Below are 21,174 nucleotides of genomic sequence, written 5' to 3'. Positions count from 1 at the left end.
GGAATGAAGTCCCATAGGAATTGGAACTGGATATAGAGACTTTATGTGGATCTTTGTGCTGCTTTGAAAACTTGGACCACAAAAGTCTGTTTCTGAACTTTCTTTTGTCACTATAGACTTGCGTTTTTTTTTTTTTTTTTTAAGGTTTTGCCATAGGGCACATATGTTTACTGGAGACAGAGAGGTAGTGAGAGGGGAAGTGAGAACAACCCCCACAAGGAGGGGGAGGATGTCCATACCACAATCCCTTCTCTTCCATTCTCCTCCTGGGATCCTGGATATGCATGTACATGCGCCCAGTGTGATTTTTCAAGCCACCAGTTCCAGGACTTTATAGGTGAATAGCACCTTAACCATCACACCACCTGCTGGCCCCCAGGGACTTGCTTATTCTTTTCTAGTATTTGACTTAATTTTCTTTTATTTATGCTAATTTACATTTCTGTTTTGTTTTCCATAACTTCTGTGACTTTAATTCCTTTTCTTTCTTTATGTATCACTCTAGCTCTAATTTGTAGCTTCTATTTAAGCATTATTTTTCATTTTGGTTCATACTACTGACTATTTCTTTATTAGTATCTCTCAGTTTACATTACAAAAAGGAACATCTAATAGCTATTGCTCATCTTTTCTGTACCATTGATTTCTGCCTTAGGGTAGGGCATGTAATAGTAATTTTCTGTCTGTTGAATCTAAAAATAGAATATTTACAGTTATATTCTGCTTTTAAAATTTGTTTAAAATGATCCACTTAAGATACACTGTAGGAAAGTATCATGGGTTTGGGGTAGGGTGGGGTAGGATGGGATGGAGTAGGGTTGGGAGAGTACCTCCTCATATTTAGTTTGGGGACTGCCTATATAGCACATGTGTAGGTGGAGCGAGTCATGAGTGACTGACTATGAACTTTACATGCAAACATTTGTATAGCAAGCTAGAAGCTACCTTAAATCCTTTGTGGAGCAAGGTAGGGAATAAATAAAAAACAAATGGATATATATTTTTTGCTAAAGTTTCATCTTGAAGAGGGCTTTACTGTTTTTGCCAGGGGAGAGACAGAGAGAAGGAAAGAGGGAGGGGGAAAAAGCACCTCCTAATGGGGCATGGTCACTCTAAATTCCTTCTCTATTTCTCCATCCTGTCTAGGCTTTGGGCACACTTGTACACATACCCAGCATGTTTTTCAAACCGCTAGGACCAAGATTTGAACTATGGTCAGCCATATAGGGTCAGACTACCTTAACTATTAAGCCATGGGACTGTCCCTGTCATTTAATGACTGAATTGCTCTTCCTAATTCTAGAATCTGGGTATTTATTTAAGGTCTACTAGTAAGGTATTTTATGTTTCTATAGCTTTGTCTTTTCTGAACAATTCATGTAAATGGAATAATATAATATGGGGGTTTTTGTGTCTGGCTCCTTTCCTTTATTAAAAAATATTGCTAGAGGACAGTTGTGCTATACTTAAAAAAAAAATGTTTACCAGAGGATGATGCATGCTCTTGCCAGAGAGAGGCAGAGAGACAGGGAGAGATACTGAAAGAAAGTACCCTCAGGGGACGTGGTCACCTCACAATTCCTTCTCCTCCATTTCTTCATTGTTGTCTGATTTCGAGCACACATTCATATGCTCCTGGCATGTTCCTCAAGCTACTGGGGTTGGGACTTGAACTGTGTGGTCAGCCATGTGGAATCTGGCTTCCATAACCCCTAGGCCAGGGGTTAGCCCAGTAATGCTGTATATTATAGTAAATACAACATTTAAAAACCCTGCCAAATTATTTTCTAAAGTGTCTGGACTATTTTACATTCCCATCAGTAATATATGAGGGTGTTAGCTTCTTCATATCCTGGCCAATACTTGTTTTTTATTTTTTTAAGTTTTTGTTATATGGTGCATATGCTTATCACAAAGAGATAGGACAGAGAGAGAAAGTGAGAGAGAAAAAGTGAGAAACTCCCCCCCACCCCCATGGGGGATGGCTATGCTGCAATCCTTTCTCCTCCATTCTCCGTTCAGGACTTTGGGCATGCATGCACGTGCACCCAGTGTGTTTTTTTTTTCAAGTGGCTGGGTCCAGAACTCGAACCATAGAGTAGGCCATGTTGGATTAACTTTTTTAACCTCCTCTTCTACCTTTGTCTCATTTTCAAAGGTCTCTCCAGTTAGTGGGCTTTTGGGGGATCTGATGTAAATCATATTATTTTCCCCACTGCTTTGAATGCAACTTTTTTAGGTAAATCAGTTGCCACACATCCACTTGCTTTCCAGCTTCCAGTCTTTTATTGCTATTCTCTCATCTTCTGTGGTCTTTCCCATATGGTTTTATACTTGTATATCTTATTTACTGTTATTTTGGAGAGAGTAGAGTAGTCTGCTATTTTTAAATAGGGATTGTATTCTTTTACTTATTCTTTATCTTTTTGTAATATAACATTTGACATAGTAAAATATATTATTATTACAATTTTTGTTAGCTTTATTTATTTATTTATTTTAATTTGACCAGAGAGAGACAGAGAGAGAGAAAGAGAAAGTGAGAAAGAAAGCTGCCAGGTCTGAAACTTGAACCACAGTCAGCCATGTGGGAGTCCAACACCCTTAGCCACCCCGCCACCTGCTGGCCGGTAAATATGTTATTTTAAAAAGAAAAGAAAGATAACTCTGTATCTTTCAAAACTGTCTTATAATATGATTAGACAGTTTAAGTACCAATCTTTCTTTCTTTTTTTTTTTTTTTCAATTGCCAGAGAGCACTTCTACTTTCCAGAGACAGAGAGAGAGAGAGGGAAAAGAAGCACCCCTTAATGGAGCATTGTTACATTGTAGTCATTTTCTTGCATTTCTCATTCCTCAGGATTCTGGGCACACATGCATACTGGTGTGTTACTGGTGTGTGTGTGTGTGTGTGTGTGTGTGTGTGTGTGCGTTTTAAAGAATTATTGTACTTAACTTTATGATTATTTTCCAGTTTGATCACCAAGAGACAGAAAGAGAGAGAGGGAAGGTGAAAAAGCAAGCCACCAGGTCTGGAACTCCAACCGCGATTGGTCATGTGGGAGTCCAGTGTCTTTAATCATCACGCCACCTACCGACCCCTACTGGTGTAGTTCTCAAGCTACCAGGCCTAGGATTTGAACTGTGGTTGGCCATGTGGGTTCCAGCTCCCTGTGCACAGGGTTTAACCAGTACACTTTGAACTAGCCCTTAAGTACCAATCTTCAACACTGTGGTGGTTTCCCAGTAACTGGTGGTTTGTTACCAGTAGTATACTATTTTGCATTTTAACTTTTACAATAGACTTTTTTTCTTAGAGAGACTTTTGCTATAGAGTGTGTGTGCTTGCTCGAGAGACAGAAAGCAAGGAATCACCCCTGGGGGGATGGCCACGCTGCAATCCCTTCTCCTCCATTCTCCTCTTGCGATCTTGGGCACGCATGCACATGTGCCTGGTGTGAATTTTAAGCTGCTGGGTCCGGGACTCAAACCGTGGTTGACTACATGGGAGTCCAGTGATGTAATCATTACACCATTTGCTGGTCCCAACAATAGACTTTAATTAGATTGTAAATTTCCTTCCTTCTTTCTTTCTTTCTTTCTTTCTTTCTTTCTTTCTTTCTTTCTTTCTTTCTCTCTCTCTCTCTTTCTTTCTTTCATTTTTTAAGAAATTATTTAAATTTATTTATTTATTTATTTATTTATTTATTTATTTATTTTAATTTGACCAGAGAGGGACAGAGTGAGTGAGAGAGAGAAAGTGAGTGAGCAAAAGTGAGAAAGCAAGATCCCAGGTCCAGGACTTGAACCATGGTCAGCCATGTGGGAGTCCAGTGCCCTTCACCACCACACCACCTGCCAGCCCAGATTATAAATTTTTTTTTTTTTTGGAGAGGTTTTTGCTATAGGGCGCGTGCGCTCGGCAGACAGACAGAGAGAGACAGAGAGACAGAAAGCGAGAAATCATCCCCCAGGGGGGATGGCCACGCCACAATCCCTTTTCCGTTCTCCTCTTGGGATCTTGGGCACGCATGCACACGCGCCCGGCATGAGTTTAAGCCACCGGGTCCGGGACTTGAACAGCGGTCGACTATGTGGGAGTCCAGCGACATAGCCATTATGCTAACTGCTGGTCCCCAGATTGTAAATTTAAGTGAAGGACCCTATCATGTTCTTTATGGTTTTTGGAAAATAAATTACCAGAAGTCTCAGAAATTCTGTGAAATATTCTCTAAGGAAATTATATTTTATTATGATCTCATTTTATAGGTTGAAGAATGCCTCATCAGATGTAAAACAAATGCTTAAAATTGAAACAGACTTGGATATTACAGCTGACCTCAGAAAGAAACTCCACCGGGCAAAGAAAGAAAAATTAGAAATAACAACTAAGCATAATGCAGAGGTAGAATTTATTTTCCCCTCAAGCAGTGTTAAAAGTTGAGTTTGATTTTTTGGCTTCACTTCATATTATAGTAGTCCCCTATATGGGGGACCTATGGGAGATATATTCTGAGATCCTCAGTAGATGCCCAAAATTGTGGTTGACTGACCCTATCTACAATATGTGTTTTCCTATATGTACATAGTTATGAAAAAGTTTAATTCATATATTAGCACACTAAGAGATTACCAACAATAGCTAATAATAAAATAGAATAACTATAACAATGTTCTATAATAAAAATTATATGTGGTCTCTCTCTCAAAATAGCTTACTGTGATGTACTTACTTTTCTTCTTATGATGCTGTGAAATGATAAAATGCCTACATGATGAGATGATGGGAACTGAATGACATAGACATTGTGATGTACCTTTTTTTCTAGAAATTTCCGTTTAATGTTTGTAGACCACAGTTGACTGTAGGTAATTGAAACTGAGGAAAATGAAACTGCCAATAAAGGGAAACTGCTGTACAGATTTCATGTTTAACTTTTATCACTATGCCATTCTTGTGCTTCAATAGGAAATTTTAATTTAAAAATGTGATATTTTTATACAGGGGAATTATATAGGAGTGTTAAAGTAGAACTTTAATGAATTATGTTTGTTTGTATTCTGTCTTACATTTATTTAATGATTTCACTTTGATAATTGATGTTTGTTGACCGATTTTATAAATAACATATTTTGAAATCATAATATAATCATTATGGTCTCAATCATGGAATAATCTATTAAATAAGTCGACTGGAGTATGGGCTTTTTTTGTTTTTGTTTTTTGCTATAGGACATAGTTGCTCACCAGAGATTGAGAGAAAGAGAGAGAGAGAGAGAGAGAGAGAAATCACCCCTTAGAGGGGATGGCCACATCATGATCCCTTTTTCTCTGTTCTTCTCTCAGGATTTTGGGCATGCATGCATATGTGTCTAGTGTGATTTTAAAGCTACCAGGGACTCAAACTGTTGCTCAGTCAACCACGTGGGATCCAGCTGCCTTAACCTCCATACCATCTGTTGGCCCTCTGGAATTTTTAATCATAGTGCAATTCATAAATTATCTTTGTTTCTTTTTGTTTTATTTTGTCCTTATGTTTTACTTGTGTGTGTATTTCACCTATGTAAGTATGTATTCCAAGGACAGTAGTTATCTTTCCCTTGTTAGATAATTCACAAATGACATGTTTATGTCTTTTCTGTTGTGTTTTTTCTCTTTCTCTCTTTTATTTTATTACTTAAATCTCATTCTTTGTTGTTCTTGTTGTTATTTGTATATATATATATATATATTTGCCATAGGGCATGTACACCTGCTGGAGAGAGACAGAGACAGAGAGTAAAAAAATTCCTTTCCAGGGCTGATGACTACATCATAATCCCTCTCTTACATTCTCCACTTGGGATTTTAGGCATGGACATGCACACACACACACACACACACACACACACACACACACCCCTGAGGTGTTTTTTCAAGCTGAAAAGGGTAACCACAATTTGTATCTCTTGTAGTTGTTTACATGGTAGTCCCTTAGTGGCTGTGTGTTAAATATTTTTTAACATTATTCTTTCTTTCTTTTTTTTTTTTTTGAGAGGCTTTTACTATAGGGCGCGTGTGCTCGCCAGAAAGACAGAGAGAGACAGAAAGCAAGAAATCACCCCCCAGAGGGGATGGTCACGTCGCAATCCCTTCTCCTCCATTCTCTTCTTGGGATCTTGGGCACGCATGCATGTGCGCCCAGCATGAGTTTAAGCCACCGGGTCCAGGACTCGAACTGTGGTTGACTACATGAAAGTCCATCGACATAGCCATTATGCTAACTGTTGGTCCCTAATTATTTCTGTAGGCTACCTAAGGAACAGTAGTATTTCGATTAAAATAACATGATTATATGACCATCTTACTTGTATTTTTTAGTAGCAATTGAGGCCATTTTAAGTGGCAATTAAAGTAACTACTAACTACTTTTTTTGGGGGGTGGAGGTGCGTGTGCTTGCCAGAGAGACAGAAAGTGAGAAATCACCCCTTGGGGGTATGACCACACCACAGTCCCTTTTCTTCCATTCTCTCAGGATTTTGGACATGCACGCACATGCGTACGGTATGAGTTCCAGGCTGCTGGTTCCAGGACTCAAACCACTGTTGACTACATGGGAGTCCAGCAATGTGACCATTATGTCATCTCCTGGTCCCAGTAACTATTTCTATTTACATTGTAATAATAGATATAGACTATAAAATGGTATTCGTTAAATATATGCTAAATGGTTATAAACTCTAAAAGGTTTTTAAATGAAATGTACATTTTATTTGAGAGTATTAGTGTTATGATAATCATTCAGCTATAAAATGTATTCTTTCACATATGTTTACAACTGTCATTAGAATTATCTTAGCAGAACACACCATTTATTCTTTTTTACTTCATCAAAATGTTTTGAAATATGTATTCATTTAAAGAGACAGGAAATTATCTCAGGGAAGGAAGATAATTTTCCCAAATTGGGCAATTGTAATTGGTTCAACTCCAAGCTTATATTACTAATAATTCTTTTTTTTTTTTTTTTTTTGAGATTACTTTTTTTTTTTTGCTATAGGGCACATGTGCTCACCAGAAAGACAGAGAGAGACAGTGAGATAGAAAGTGAGAAATTGCCGCCCAGGGGGGATAGCCATGGTGCATTCCCTTCTCCTCCATTCTCCTCTTGGGATCTAGGGCATGCATGCACATGTGCCCAGCATGAGTTTAAGCCACTGGGTCTGGGACTTGAACCACGGTTGGCTACATGGGAGTTCAGCGACATAGCCATTATGCTAACTGCTGGTTACCACTAATCATTCTTAATTCTTCAATTTTTGTTTAGATGACTTTACTTACATTAGATAGTAAATTTTAAAGCTGTATAATCTCCAAATATGCCCACCACAAAGCAAGGCAGAGAGGAATGAAAACATTCTAATAATTTAAGGCTGTATTTTTCTTATTAGATATTCCTAATGTTAACTCATTTTTATTGTTGTGGAGTCCTAGGCAAGTTACTTCATTTTTCTGAGCTTCAACTTTCTTTAATAGGTTTAGAAATAATAAATTACTGTTGAGAAGATTTATTAGTAGGCAGAGAGTATGGGGAGAGGAATTGCTTATAGCCTTATAGCTTCCAGATGAGACTAAGTTGCATTGATATGTATGGTTGGGTAGGAAACAATCACAAGGTTTTCACTGTCACAGTGGTTGTTAAACTCATCTGAGCACAATAATAACCATATGGAAAAAAGGACAAGACCATGAAACTATTCAGATATCTCATTGCCCCAGATGGTGATTATAGAATGAGAAAATCTAGAGAAATAGGCAAGGGAGAAGTAAAGAAGAGTGATATAATTTTCTTTAGCAAAAGGTTCTGGAAAGTTAGGACCAAGCAGTAGGCTTGTTGGCTGTAGGATGTGAAATTGTTGTCTGACTTCACATCACATCTAGTACTTTTTTAAGAGCAGAGATTCTTAGTCTAGGATCCTCAGAAAGAGAGAAAGCAGTAAATCTATGAACTAGAGCGGGGAAAAATTATAAATTTATTTTATTAAAAAATTATTTATTGGGGCTGGCAGGTGGCATGGGAGTTGAGGGTACTGGACTCCCACATGGCCAACTGCAGTTTGAGTTTCAGAACTGGAGGCTTGCTTTCTCACTTTCCCTCTCTCTGTCTCTCTCTCACTCTGTTCCTTTCTGGTTGAATTAAATAAGTAAGTAAGTAAATAAATAAAAGGATTATTTTTAAAAATGATCTATTTGTTTGTTGTGATTTTTAAGCTACTGGGTCCAGAGCTTGAACTGTGATTGGGCATGTGAGAATTCAGCACTTCAATCACCATGCCACCTGCTGGTCTATAATTTTATATTATTAACCTCTAACTGATACTAGTAATTTCCTTTAGTTTTGAAGAGTTGGACTCAGGAAGTCCTACTTTTAACAAGAAGCCTAGAAGTGTTAGCAGTACTTTTGATTTTTATCATCAATAGAAATCATACATACATATCGTATTTCAGAAATCATAGCTACATATCACATCACATTTCAACTGTAGATATTTTGAAATATTGCTTATACTTGTCTCTACTTTAAAATTACAGTAGTAATTAGACCAGCCAGTAATGCTTGTTATGTAATGTGTTACTAAAGTACTACATAGATTATTGCATTACTTTATCACAAGTTTGTTATAATATTATGTTTGCTTTTATTCTCTTTGTAATCCTGTATATCTTATGTATTTAATTACATTATTCTGAGTAGATTTTGCTGGATTATCAAAGAGGGTCATGGCGCATAAATGGTAAAAGCAAAACAAAAACAAACAAAACATTAATTTAGAGCCTGAGAGATGCTATAGAAGGCATAAAGGAGAACACAGTGGATAATGCAAAGATAGATAGATGGTGGGGCCAGCAGGTGGTGGCATGGTAGTTAAGATGCTGGATTTCCACATTGCCAACTGCAGTTCAAGTTCTGTACTAGGAGGCTTGAAAATCATGCCAGGCATGTGTGCATGAGTGCCCAAAATCCTAGGAGAAGAATGGAGGAGAGGAGATTATGGCATGGTCATCCATCCTGGGAGGTGATTTCTCATTTTCCCTCTCATTTTTTTTTCACTATCTTTCTCCAGCCAGCACATGTCCTATGTCAAAAAGAAAATAGATATTTAAAAAAATAGATATTTTCTGTGATAGATGGTTGAACATAAAGACATAAAAGAATGCATACTTTTTTGAGAGTTTTTTTTTGCCATAGGGCACGTGCACTCGCCAGATAGACAGAGAGAGACAGAGAGACAGAAAGAGAGAAATCACTCCCCAGGGGGGATGGCAATGTGTAATCCCTTCTCCGTTCTCTCGGGATCTTGGGCACGCTCACACACGCGTCTGGCGTGAGTTTAAGCCACCAGGTCTGGGACTCGAACCGCGGTCGACTAAATGGGAGTCCAGTGACATAGTCATTACACTAACTGCTGGTCCCTTTAGAGAGGTTTTTGCCTTAGGGTGTGTGGGCTGGGGTTGGGGAGTAGAGAGAGAAACAGAGAGAGGGAAAGTGAAAAATCACCTCCCAAGGGGGATGACCATGCTGCAATCCCTTCTCTAGTCTCCTTGTGGGATCTGGGATATACACACACACACACACTCCCCCCCACACACTTGGCATGAGTTTGAAGCCACTGGGTCCAGGACTCAAACTGTGGTCGGCCGTGCGGGAGTCCAGTGATGTAACTGCTACACCATCTGCTGGTCACCAGACATGTTTTAGGAAACAGAGAGATACCATTTTGCTTCTGTTGTTGCATGTATAATGTATGTTGAAACTTAAATGGAAAAAAATTCCATCTATGGTAAGAAAATATTTTTCTGTCAGCCATGTGGGTTACCTTGGAAATTGAATAAGGTAAAATCAGGTAAAAAGTGGGATATTAGAGAAAAAATTAGTTTTACAGGTGATAGAAGACCTAAGAATCCAAATAGGGAATGATGAGACCATTCAGAGATTAATAACAATAGGAAGTCACCATCTTCTTTAGGCCAGAGGGCCAATGGGAAGAGATGATATTATCAGAGTCCAGGAGTTGAGGTTGTTTGATGGGAGGTAGAACCATGCTGGGGGCTGGTCAGCTAGTTTTGGGTCTTTGGAGGGAAGGAACACAGAGTTGGAGCTCCAGAAGAGATGCAGTTATTGGCACAGATAGAACTGTTGTGCGATAAAGAATGGGAGTTATAGTTCCTATGATATAAAAGGGTAAGCAAAAGAAAGGTTGGGGAAATGGAACTGGGATTAAACAGGCAAATAACTGGCAGCCCACAACCTTTGCTCTTCAGAATCTGTGATCACTCTTCTACTCACTTTTAACTCCTATACATTGTCTTGCTCTTGCATAAAAATCACTTTTCAACTCAAATACACTGTTTACAAAGATGCTCTCATCCTTGTCAAAATGGAAGACACAAAGCCTTGTTAGTGGTTGCATTCATTTCACAGGCGATACTTGTCTTCCTTAAGGGATCCTCATAATTTGGTGGCCTGTGAATTTAGTTAAAAAGTTAAGCACTACCAGCCTTTTTTCTATTTCAAGTAAAAGGAGAAGAGAAGAGAAAAGGAAAAAAAAAAAACAAAAAAACAATGCATATAGCAAAGACATACAGAACTGGTGCAGTTCTTATTCTTAGAACTGGTACTAAGGTTTTAAGTTGATTATCACTTTTTTTTTTTTTTTTTTGAGAGGTTTTCGCTATAGGGCACGTGCGCTTGCCAGATAGAGAGAGAGAGAGAGAGAGAGAGAGAGACAGAAAGCGAGAAATCACCCCCCAGAGGGGATGGTCACGCCGCAATCCCTTCTCCTCCATTCTCCTCTTGGGATCTTGGGCACGCACACACACATGCCTGACATGAGTTTTAAGCCACCGGGTCCGGGACGGAACCACGGTCGACTACGTGGGAGTCCAGCGACATAGCCATTACGCTAACTGCTGGTTCCCAATTATCACTTCTTTACAATGAGTTCCATGTTCCCCTTGCCCTCTGTCAGCATTTCACCTGGTGGAATGACCAAACCTCCATTCTTGGAAGGTCTGTTTCCTTAGCAGTGCTCCCTCTATTGGAGCTCTGTGGAGGCTCAAGTCAGGATTCTTCTGAGAGTTTTTGTATTCGCATTTATCAAGTGATACTTCTCCAGTATTGTAGCCTGTATCTTGTGAGCACTTGAAATCTGGCCAATCCAACTGTGCTATAAATGCAGAATACTCACTAGTTGGCTGGCTTTCTGGTGCAGTGGTAAGGCACTGTTGAAGAGAAATCGAATCCCTCATGGTTCCCATGATTTGAGTCTCTGGCTTGGTCAGAGAATCAAATTTCAGAAATTCCACTTGCTGGAGGACTGGAGGAAGGAGATTGTGATGGGACCAGACCTGTGGAGGGTGCTCTACTCTTTCTATCCCTCTCTGCTTCTCTCTTACTTATGTGCATTTACTGTATCATAAAGAAGAAAAAAAAAATACAAACTGGATTTCAAGACCGAGTACAAGAATGAATGTAAAACATGGGACCAGCGGGTGGTGTGATGGTTAAGGTGCTGGATGCTCCCACATGGCTGACCACGGTTCAAATCCTGGACCTGGATGCTTTCTTTCTCACCTTCTCTCTCTCTCTCTGTCTGTGTGTGTCTCTCTGATCAAAATAAAAATGAATGAATGAATAAATAAATAAATAATTAAAAAATAAAATGTTTAATAAAAAAGAATGAATGTAAAACATTTCATTAATACTTTTTCATATTGATTATAAGTTGAAATGATAGTCTTGTAAATATTTTAAATACAATATTAAAATTAATTTCACCTTTCATAAATATTTCTACTAGAAACTTAAAAATTACATAAGACATGGTATTTTTCTTGGATAATCTGCTTTAGAAGATGGCCAGTCTCTTTAATTCTTGAGTACACCATGATTAGTTTGATGCTAGTACAAATACTTGTCAATCAAAATGCTATGATTACCTAGCCAGCAGGTGGCACGGTGGTTAAGGTGCTAGACTCCCACATAGCCAACCACAGTTTGAGTTCCTGACCTGGTGGCTTGATTTATCTTTCTCTCTCTGGTGACATACCCTGTAACGAATTAAATAATAATAGTAAATAAAATTAAGTAAATAATTATTTGAAAAAATGCTATAATTACTTCTGTACTATTCCTGCCCATTATATATATTTACTTATATATATACTTATTTTATATATATATAGTAGCAAGGTTACGAATCTGTTTCCAGGGCTTTTATGAACCCTGGAAGCCATAACTGTTTGGGGAGAGCAAGGGCCATGAAAGAAAGTACTATCTAGAAGGATTTGCCGAGAGAAGACAAAAATGCTGCTCAGGGCAGATGTAGAGGGGGATCTCTCCTCTAGTCCTTTGCTGCTTCTGCTTTCAAGTGCTGCACATGCCTCTCAGTGACCAAATCTACTGAGAAGACAGTTGTCAAAGGAGCTTGGGAAAGTAGTTCCTATGGTGCAGAGCAGAACTGGAGAGGTGTTGGGAGGTAATATGGGAGTAAACAGATCTCAGATTGGGCCCCACATGAGAATGCCTGAATGTTAACAACTTTATTATTTATTACTAAAAATAAAAAAATGTCCTTTTGCAGGTGGCATGGTGGTTAAGTGGCTGGATCATGTGGGATCCATGTCTAACTGTATGGTTTGATTCCTGGACCTGGTGACTTGAAAAACATTCCAGGCGCCTGTGCACGCCTTCCTAAAATCCCAAGAGGAGAATGGAGAAGGGACTGTGGTGTGGCCATCTCTCCAGGGGCTATTTCTCTTTCTCTCTCTCTCTCTCTGGCAAGCACACATATTCTATAGCAGAACTAAACAAAAAATAAGAGAGTAGGCAGGAAGGGATGGGATGATTCTGAAATAAATGTTGGAGTTATTTTGAATTTGTAATTGAGGTGGTCCTATGATTTCTTTGGTAAAGTCTTATTTCATAAGTGTATTGAAGACATTCTCTTCTCTAAAATTTAAAAAATTTTACAATTTTATTGTTCTTATTTGAGAAAGCGTATAGCTCCTGCCACACTCTACATAGTCACTGATGGTAATTTCTGATGCTGTCCTTTAGATATCTTTGCCTTTTCTTTAGTTGATAACTAGATCATTTATTTCTAGCCTCATATAGTGGTTCAGTCCTTTCTTATGTGCTATCTTCCTAAAACTATCTCTTTTGTACCATTGCTCGCTGTCCTACCAGCAATAAATAATTTTTGCTTTTCTTCAAAGTATCAGAACATTTTATTTTTCTCTTTTATAAAAACTTAACTCACGTGCCATCCTCTAACATTTAATCTCTTGACATCAGAGCCTCTATAGTATTGGATTTTGTATCTTTCATTATTCTTACTATGTAGCAAGACTTTAATATTATTTAATTAATCATTGATTAGGTCATATAATTATAGATTGGGAAAGAATCTTACAAATGATCAAGTTATTACTGACCTAGCTTCTTTCATGCTATTTCATGGAAAGTCATAGCTTAGATATTAGTTCGTTAAAATCCCTACAAATTTGCTACTTTTTAAAAATTTTTAATTTTTGCCATAGGGCATGTGCTCCCATTGGAAAGTGACAGAGAGAGAGAGAAGGAAAGTGGAAATCATCCCCTAAAGGGGTGGACCATGCTGCAGTCCCTTCTCCTTCACTTTTCTCTTGAGATTTTGGTTACACATTCATACACACGTAGTGTGTTTTTCAAGCCACGGGGTCCAGGACTTGAACTGCAGAGTCAGTCATGTGGGATCCAGTGCTGTAACTACTATGCCACCTGCTGGCCCATAACTACTTACCTTGTGAATATATATAATAATTCATTAATTCTCATAATATTTTCTTTTTCTTTATTCATGATAGGGTGAATGTATGTGCACCTGAGAGAGAGAGAGAGAGACAGACAGACAGACAGAAGCAGGAGCACTCTCCACAGGGTCTGGCTACACTACAACCCCCTCCTTCAGTCCTCCAGCACTTGTGGACGTGCCCAGCATGTTCCAGGTTGCCCAGACCAGGAACTCAAACCTCAGTTGCCATGTGGGATCTGGCCTCTCTTAGCAGTGCACCATTTTTGTGCCACAAAGCTGATTCCTCTTGCATTATAAATATTATGGGAACAAATTTAAGAAATTTAAATGTTTGGGGGCCAGCAGGTGGTGTGGTGGTTGAGGCACTGGACTCCCATGTTGCCGACTGAGTTTGGAGTCCTGGACCTGACAGCTTGAAACTCACTCTGGGTGTATGTATGTGCATGTCCAGAATCCCTAGAGGAGAATGGAGAAGGGATTGTAGTGTGCCCATCCTCCCAGGGGGGTGATTTCTTGCTCCCTATTTCTGTTTCTCTGGTAAGTGCATGTGCCCTATAGCAAAAATCTCTCAAAAAAAATTTAAATGTCTGTGTGCATGATCTTACAATCTTAGAGAGGTGTTTTAACATTGGTCATAATATCAAAAATCTCTTTTTAGTTGGCAAACTGTGAAAGCCAGATTGCCAAGCTACGATCTGAGGTTGAAAAAGGAGAAGCATTGCGACAAAGTCTGGAGTATGACCTGGCTGTCACTAGAAAGGAAGCTGGTCTAGGAAGACGGGCCGCTGAAGAAAGATTAGCTGAGGCACACAGGATCCAAGAGAAACTCTGTGGTAAGACTATTTCTAATATTTGGGTTTTAACCTCATTGTATCTCACTAGACACTGTTGTGAATGCGTTTCATGTAGAGTCCGAGGTAGGTTTTTGATTCACTGGCTGACCTTTGATGGACAGACTTCGCTAGGTATATGTAAATTCTTCTGGCAATTTATGTGAACGTTTATCTACTTTAGATTAATTTTTTAAAAATAATGATTTTTTTTAGCTTTTTATTTATTTATTTACTTATTTTACTTTTACCAAAGAGGGATAGAGAGAAGGAAAGTGAGAAAGCAAGCCGCCAGGTCTGGGACTCGAACTGTGGTCGGCCATGTGGGAGTCCAGTGCCCTTAACTTCCTGACCTCCACTCCACCTGCCAACCCCTACTTTAGATTAATTTTTGTGTTGCACATGTGTGGAAAAGGGGTTCAAATCCTGGTAATCACTTCTTTAGAGCACTTGTTTCAGGAATAATTAGTAGAAACACAAAGGGAGTTTTTGTCTGTTTTAAAACATATGTTGTAGGCTCCTGATCACATATAATCTGCATTGGAATCTATAGGTCAAATATGCTCAAAAGTACCATAGATGATTTTGTTGATTAGCTAGGCTTAGAAACTACTGGGCTATGGGGTGGTGCTTGGAAAAGAAAATGGCACTAGATATAATCCTGAAAAGCTGTTATATAGCCCTTGGATTTAAAGAACACCCTTTTATGTAGAATATTATACTTAAACAAAAAGGTTTAAAGAAATGTGCCTCGATAACTGTATAACTCAACAAGCATCCAGGTCATAGAACAGAAAATGACCGAAAGCCCCTTTATCTGGATAACCACTGTGCTAGTTTTGAATAGCATGGATTAATTTGGCCTATTTTTTTGTACTTTAAATGGTAGGCAATGGAGCCAGACCTGGAAATCTTCCAGTTTACTTCTTTCCTTGATGCTGAAACAGGGCAGGAGTATAGTGTGTTGAGAGCTGTTGGTTATTTTTGAAGAATAGTAGCGTGATAGCACCTAAATTTGGTGCAATAAGTAGCTACAGTTATAAGGGTCGGAGCAGTGATTCTTTTTATTTATTTATTGGAGAGGTTTTTGCCATAGGGCATGTGTTCTCGCCAGATAGACAGAGAGACAGAAAGTGAGAAATCACCCCCAAGGGGGGATGGCCATGCCACAATCCCTTCTCTTCCATTCTCCTCTCGGGATCTTGGGCAGGCACTCACATGTGTCTGGCGTGAGTTTTTTAAGCCACTGGGTCTGGGATGCGAATTGTGGTCAACTACGTGGGAGTCCAACAACATAGCTATTACACTAACTGCTGGTCCCCTACCCGGTGTGAGTTTTTTTTTTTTTTAAAGAATTATTTAATTTGATTTATTCATTCATTTATTTTAATTTGACCTGAGAGACACACAGAGAGAGAGAGGGAAAGTGAGAAAACAAGCCACCAGGTCCAGGACTTGAACTGTAGTCGGCTATGTGGGAGTGTCCAGCACCTTAACCACCACGCCACCTGCTGGTCCCACCCGGTGTGAGTTTTAAGCCACTGAGTCCTGGATGCAAACCGAGGTCGACTACATGGGCGTCCAGCAACATAGCCATTACGCTAACTGCTGGTCCCGGAGCAGTGATTCTTGACCTCCGATTTGTCAGCTCTGTATAAAGTGTGTCACAACTAGTTTGTTACCAATAGTCAAATATTGAAATGTGTTATCTATCAGTCTTTTTAAAAAGTAGTACTATGTACTAGAGCCTTTATAAAAAAACAAAAACAAAAACATTTCATTTGTTTGTTGAATCAAAGTGATAAGAGTTGCAGCTGGTGCTGGAAAGGCACCAAAACTTGGGCATGCCCTCAAGAACATGTAAAACTACTTCAAACAAAATCACCTGTGTCTAAAGCAGCAGAAGAGAAGTGATAGAAAAATTAAAGAACAGACTGGTTCAGAGAAAGTGAGCTTTTCAAGAACTTGCTCAAGTGAAAGATTAAATGTTTTGTCCTAAGATTATGCTGTAAATTGAATCAGTTCCATAATTAGGTTTTTGGACTCTTTGTGACTTAATTCATAGTTGCAAATATACCTATTTTATATTTTTAATAGCTCAGAATTCAGAACTTCAAGAAAAGGCAAAGGAGATTGAGAAAGCATTTCAGACTTCCCAGCAGAAATGGAAAGAAGAATGCAGAAGATTTGAACATGATTTGGAGGAAAGGGACAATATAATTCAAAATTGTAATCAAGAATATGATTTACTTATGAAAGAAAAAAGCAAACTTGAGAAAACTCTACAGGTAAAGTATTTTTGACAAAAGACTTTTTTCTATGTATAACTAATGTTCATTGAGATGTGTTAAATTTTACTTGAAGTTATCATCAGATTTCCTTTCTTCATTCTTCTTCCCTCTCTCTCTTCTCTCCTTTTCATTGCATTTCTACTGGTCTGTTTTGTAATATGCATTAGTAATACATTAATTAATATGTATACTGTTTTTCTGTGTATTTATGTAAAAAACAGTTTGAGATCTCTGATCACAATTTAAAAAGAAAATGACACTCACATGGTCTTATTGTAAGAAGATAAGAACTTACTGCTGTTTTGGTCTAGTGGCATGAAAACTTGAAATTTTAGCAATGTGAGCCCTAGATTTTGGTCTGAGTATAAAACAAATATAGAAGTATTTGTTTAGGCCAGCCTGTGGCCTGGTGGATAAGGTGGCTGAAATCCTCATGGCAGACAGCATGGTTCAAGTCCTAGGCCTGGTAGATTGAAAAAAAATAAAAAACTAGGGGGACCAGCAGATGGCGTAATAGCTTATGTCGCTGGACTCCCATATAGTTGACTGTGGTCTGAGTCCCGGACCTGGTGGCTTTCAGGCATGTGTGTGTGTGCGTGTCCAAGATCCTGAGAGGAGAACGGAAGAGAAGGGATTGTGGCGCGACCATCCCCCCTGGGGGGTGATTTCTCGCTTTCTGTCTCTGCATTTCTGGTGAGCACACGTACCCTATAGCAAAAACCTCTCTGAAATAAAAAAAAAAAAAAAGGAAAAAACCTGGGCACTTGTGTGTGTGCCCCAAATCCTGAAAGGTGGGAGAAATAAGAAGGGATTATGGTGTGACTATTCCCTATGGGGGTGCATTCTCATTTTCCCTTTCTTTTTTTCTCTCTGACAAGTACGTATGCCCTCTAGCAAAAAAGAAAAAAAAAAGTTGTATCTTTGCTGCAATTCATCATTTTTGTAGAATATGTTCTATTTAGACATGTGATACATGAAAACTTTAACTTCTGCTAAAATTATTGTGAACTACTTATTTACCCATTTTTTGTTCCATTGAATTCTTTAAAGTAAAAGTGTGGTTTAAACAGCATTGACATTGCTAGCCACATAAAAGGTAGTTCTTGAATCATATGTTTTGCCATTTTTTTTTTAAAGTAATGGTTTAAATAAATGAAAGAAAACACTAAAAATGCTCTTTGGTGTAAATGGCTTTCATGTAATACATTCTGGAAATGTATTTTTAGTAAAAAAATAATTTTACAAAGCATTTAGAAAGGTCTGCTTCCCAGACCTTGTCAGCAGATCTCCTTTGGATTTCTTCTATGTGTTAAAAGTTGGGGTTTGTCTCTTGTTTACTACTATATTCTTGGAACCTGGAATAGTACCTGGAATACACAAGAGTTCCATTAGTATTTGAGTTGCAGAGGTTTAAGTGGTGGCTGGTACTATAAGTCCTTGGGTGGGTCTGTATAACCAATCCCAAATAAAATGTTTTAGAGCTATGGGGATAGAATAAGGGGTTGGTGACAGCACCTTATTGTCTGTTAGCCTGTATTTGCAGATGTAAGATCTTGATATGATCTGGACTGGCTGTTGGCAGAACTCTGCTTTTATTTTAGGCTATTGGCCTTAAAATGATCTGCAGAGACCTTTGGGGGAGCTTGGATCGAATGATTCATTATTTAGCCCATCAGAGGAAAGAGTCTCAAGGCTCTTCATGATGGCTTTCTAGTAGTGAGAGTTATTAGGGTAATATTTATTCTACAGAATCATGCTATGGATATGGAATGCTTTTTTTCTCATATAAATCACAGAATTTTTCTTTTTGTATTAGTTAAAAACCCTGTAGATTAGAAAATGGGAATTTTTAGGAAACCTAATCATGTTTTTAAGACTTTCAACCTAATTAGTATCTATACCCAGGTAAAACCAGGAGTAAAGTACTTCTCAAATATTGTTGGTTTATTTTTTAAAATAATTTTTAAATTTAATTATTTTAGTTCTTCATTTATTATTATTAATTTGACCAGAGATAGATAGATAGATAGATAGATAGAGAGAGAGAGAGAGAGAGAGAGAGAATGAGAAAGTAAGCTGCCAGGTCTGGCACTGGAACTGTGATCAGCCATGTGGGAGTCCATTGCCTTAACCACCATGCCACCTGCCAGCCTCTCAAATATTGTTTACCTGTAGAAGTGGAAATTAGTTACAGTTCAAACTAGAATTTTTTTTTTCTTTTCAAATTTTGAGCATTCTAGAATTTCATTATTCTGACTTGTTGCACATAATTTCTTCCTTCTCCTCTTTTGGAAGTATGTTGTTTTCTGTCAGATTTGTATATAAATTATTGGGGATAACACAAATAACTTGTTCAGAGGTAGAGATTTCTTTTTTTTCTCATAATTATTTTATTTCATTTATTTATTTATTTATTTATTTATTTACTTACTTACTTACTTATTTTGACCAGAGAAAGAGAGAGAGAGAGAGAGAGAGAGAGAGAGAGAAAGGGAAAGCAAGAAAGCAAGCCGCCAGGTCCAGGACTCAACTGTAGTTGGCCACGTTAGAGTCCAGTGCCCTTAACCATCACACCACCTGCCGGCCCTAATAGGTAGAGATTTCTAAGTTAACTAGAATCTACTTGTTTTTTTTTTTTTGGTCTCTTTATCATATATTACATTATTACTTTATTTAAAATTTTTTTCCATAGGGTGTGTGTGCTTACTAGAGAGAGACAGAGACAGAAAGAAAGTAAGAAATCACCCCACAGAGGGGATGGCCATGTCACAATTCTTCCATTCCTCTGTTGAGATTTTGGACATGTACATACATGTGTGTCTTTCAAGCTGCTGGGTCTGAGACTCGAACTGGAGAGCTGGCCATGCCTTAATCACCATGCTTCCTGCTGGCCCTCATATATTGCATTTTGTTCAAACCTCTGAAGTTCAATTTTTTTTTAGAAAAATTGGGTCAAATAGATGCCTTTATATAAATATTGTTTAAATTAAATGATAATTAATCACTTTTTATTTAGATCTACATTCTGACGATCAAAGTGATAGTTTTGTTAATGATTTTAACATGAATTATACTGAGTTTTAACAATCTGTAGGTAAGGAGAGTCCTTCTGTATATTTAAACTGGGAATAAAGGAAGAAGGATAACTTTTATTGATCTAATAGTAAAGCAAGGTTTTATTCATATAAAGGAATCGTTGGAAAAACATCAGCAGGAGAAGAATGAAATGGAGTCTCATATCAGGGAAACAGCAATGGAGGAGTTTAGATTACAAGCAGAACAATGGGAAGCAGAAAGAAGAGAGTTACAATTTATAGTACAGGTATTTAAAACAAATAATAGTGCGGTTTCTTAAATATGTCTTTTCCATGCTTATGATAGTAAAAATATGTTAGTGGCATAATTGGCCAACTCTCTCAAGGGAAAAAGGAATTTCTGTTATTTGATGTCTGAAAGGTCATGTTTTATTTGTAGTTAAATGGCAACAGGGCAACTATTACCCTATTGCCAATAACAGATACCATTAGTGTTAGAGTTGGGTGACTTCCATTGCATAAATCTTGTGATTTTTGAGAAGGACATATATATAGTTGGTATTTCATTTTTCCAATTTAAACTGTGTAACTAATAGCAGTCTTTATAGGACAAAGAAATAGAATAATAGGATTTTGGATATTAAAGCATTCTTACAAATCATATAATACAATGTTTTTTGAACTTTTTATGAAGTACACATTTTGAATCATCTTGTATTTCTCCCTTCCCACCCCACCCTCAAACATACAGAGTCCCCAAGGCTTCAAATAGTCCTGCTTGAAAACTACTGATTATATCTAACCCCCTTTATATTAGAGCAGATGGATATTTAGAAGTTACTGATTTACTTAGATTATAGACTGAGTGATTAAAGTGGGAAAAACTATAGGTCTCCAGATTCTCAGTTCACTTTTTTCAGGATTTATTTGAAGGAGATATAGGAGAAACACAGACTGTTAATTGTATTGGGTTATTGGGAAATTCATGATGCATTTTTGCATAGAAAAATATGTCATGGTTTTTCCGATGACCTAATATTTAAAGGATATTTGTGAACAGTTAATTTTCTTTAAGGGAAAACTGTACTGGGACCAGCAGATGGCTTAACAGTTGTCACTGGACTCCCACCTAGTCGACTGTGGTTTGAGTCCTGGACCCAGTGACTTAAAACACACGTTGA

The 21,174-nt window shown here is 38.0% G+C and overlaps 1 protein-coding gene across 2 annotated transcripts in view; it reads left to right on the top strand.

Annotated features, from left to right (window-relative positions):
* CCDC171 (coiled-coil domain containing 171) overlaps positions 1–21,174 on the top strand; it is a 351,100-nt gene that overhangs the window by 10,829 nt on the left and 319,097 nt on the right. For both annotated transcript variants that reach the window (XM_006171185.3, XM_006171186.3), the window contains exons 3-6: positions 4,270–4,405; positions 14,496–14,670; positions 16,765–16,955; positions 20,149–20,280. In XM_006171185.3, coding sequence (XP_006171247.1) covers positions 4,270–4,405; positions 14,496–14,670; positions 16,765–16,955; positions 20,149–20,280 — 634 coding nt within the window. The remainder of the gene's footprint in view (positions 1–4,269; positions 4,406–14,495; positions 14,671–16,764; positions 16,956–20,148; positions 20,281–21,174) is intronic.

The sequence above is a fragment of the Tupaia chinensis genome, unplaced genomic scaffold, assembly GCF_000334495.1.
Source record: "Tupaia chinensis unplaced genomic scaffold, TupChi_1.0 Scaffold149424_1, whole genome shotgun sequence".
Taxonomy (NCBI): Eukaryota; Metazoa; Chordata; class Mammalia; order Scandentia; family Tupaiidae; genus Tupaia; species Tupaia belangeri.
The sequence above is the reverse complement of the archived record's forward strand: the minus strand, read 5'-3'. Positions and strand labels throughout refer to the sequence as shown.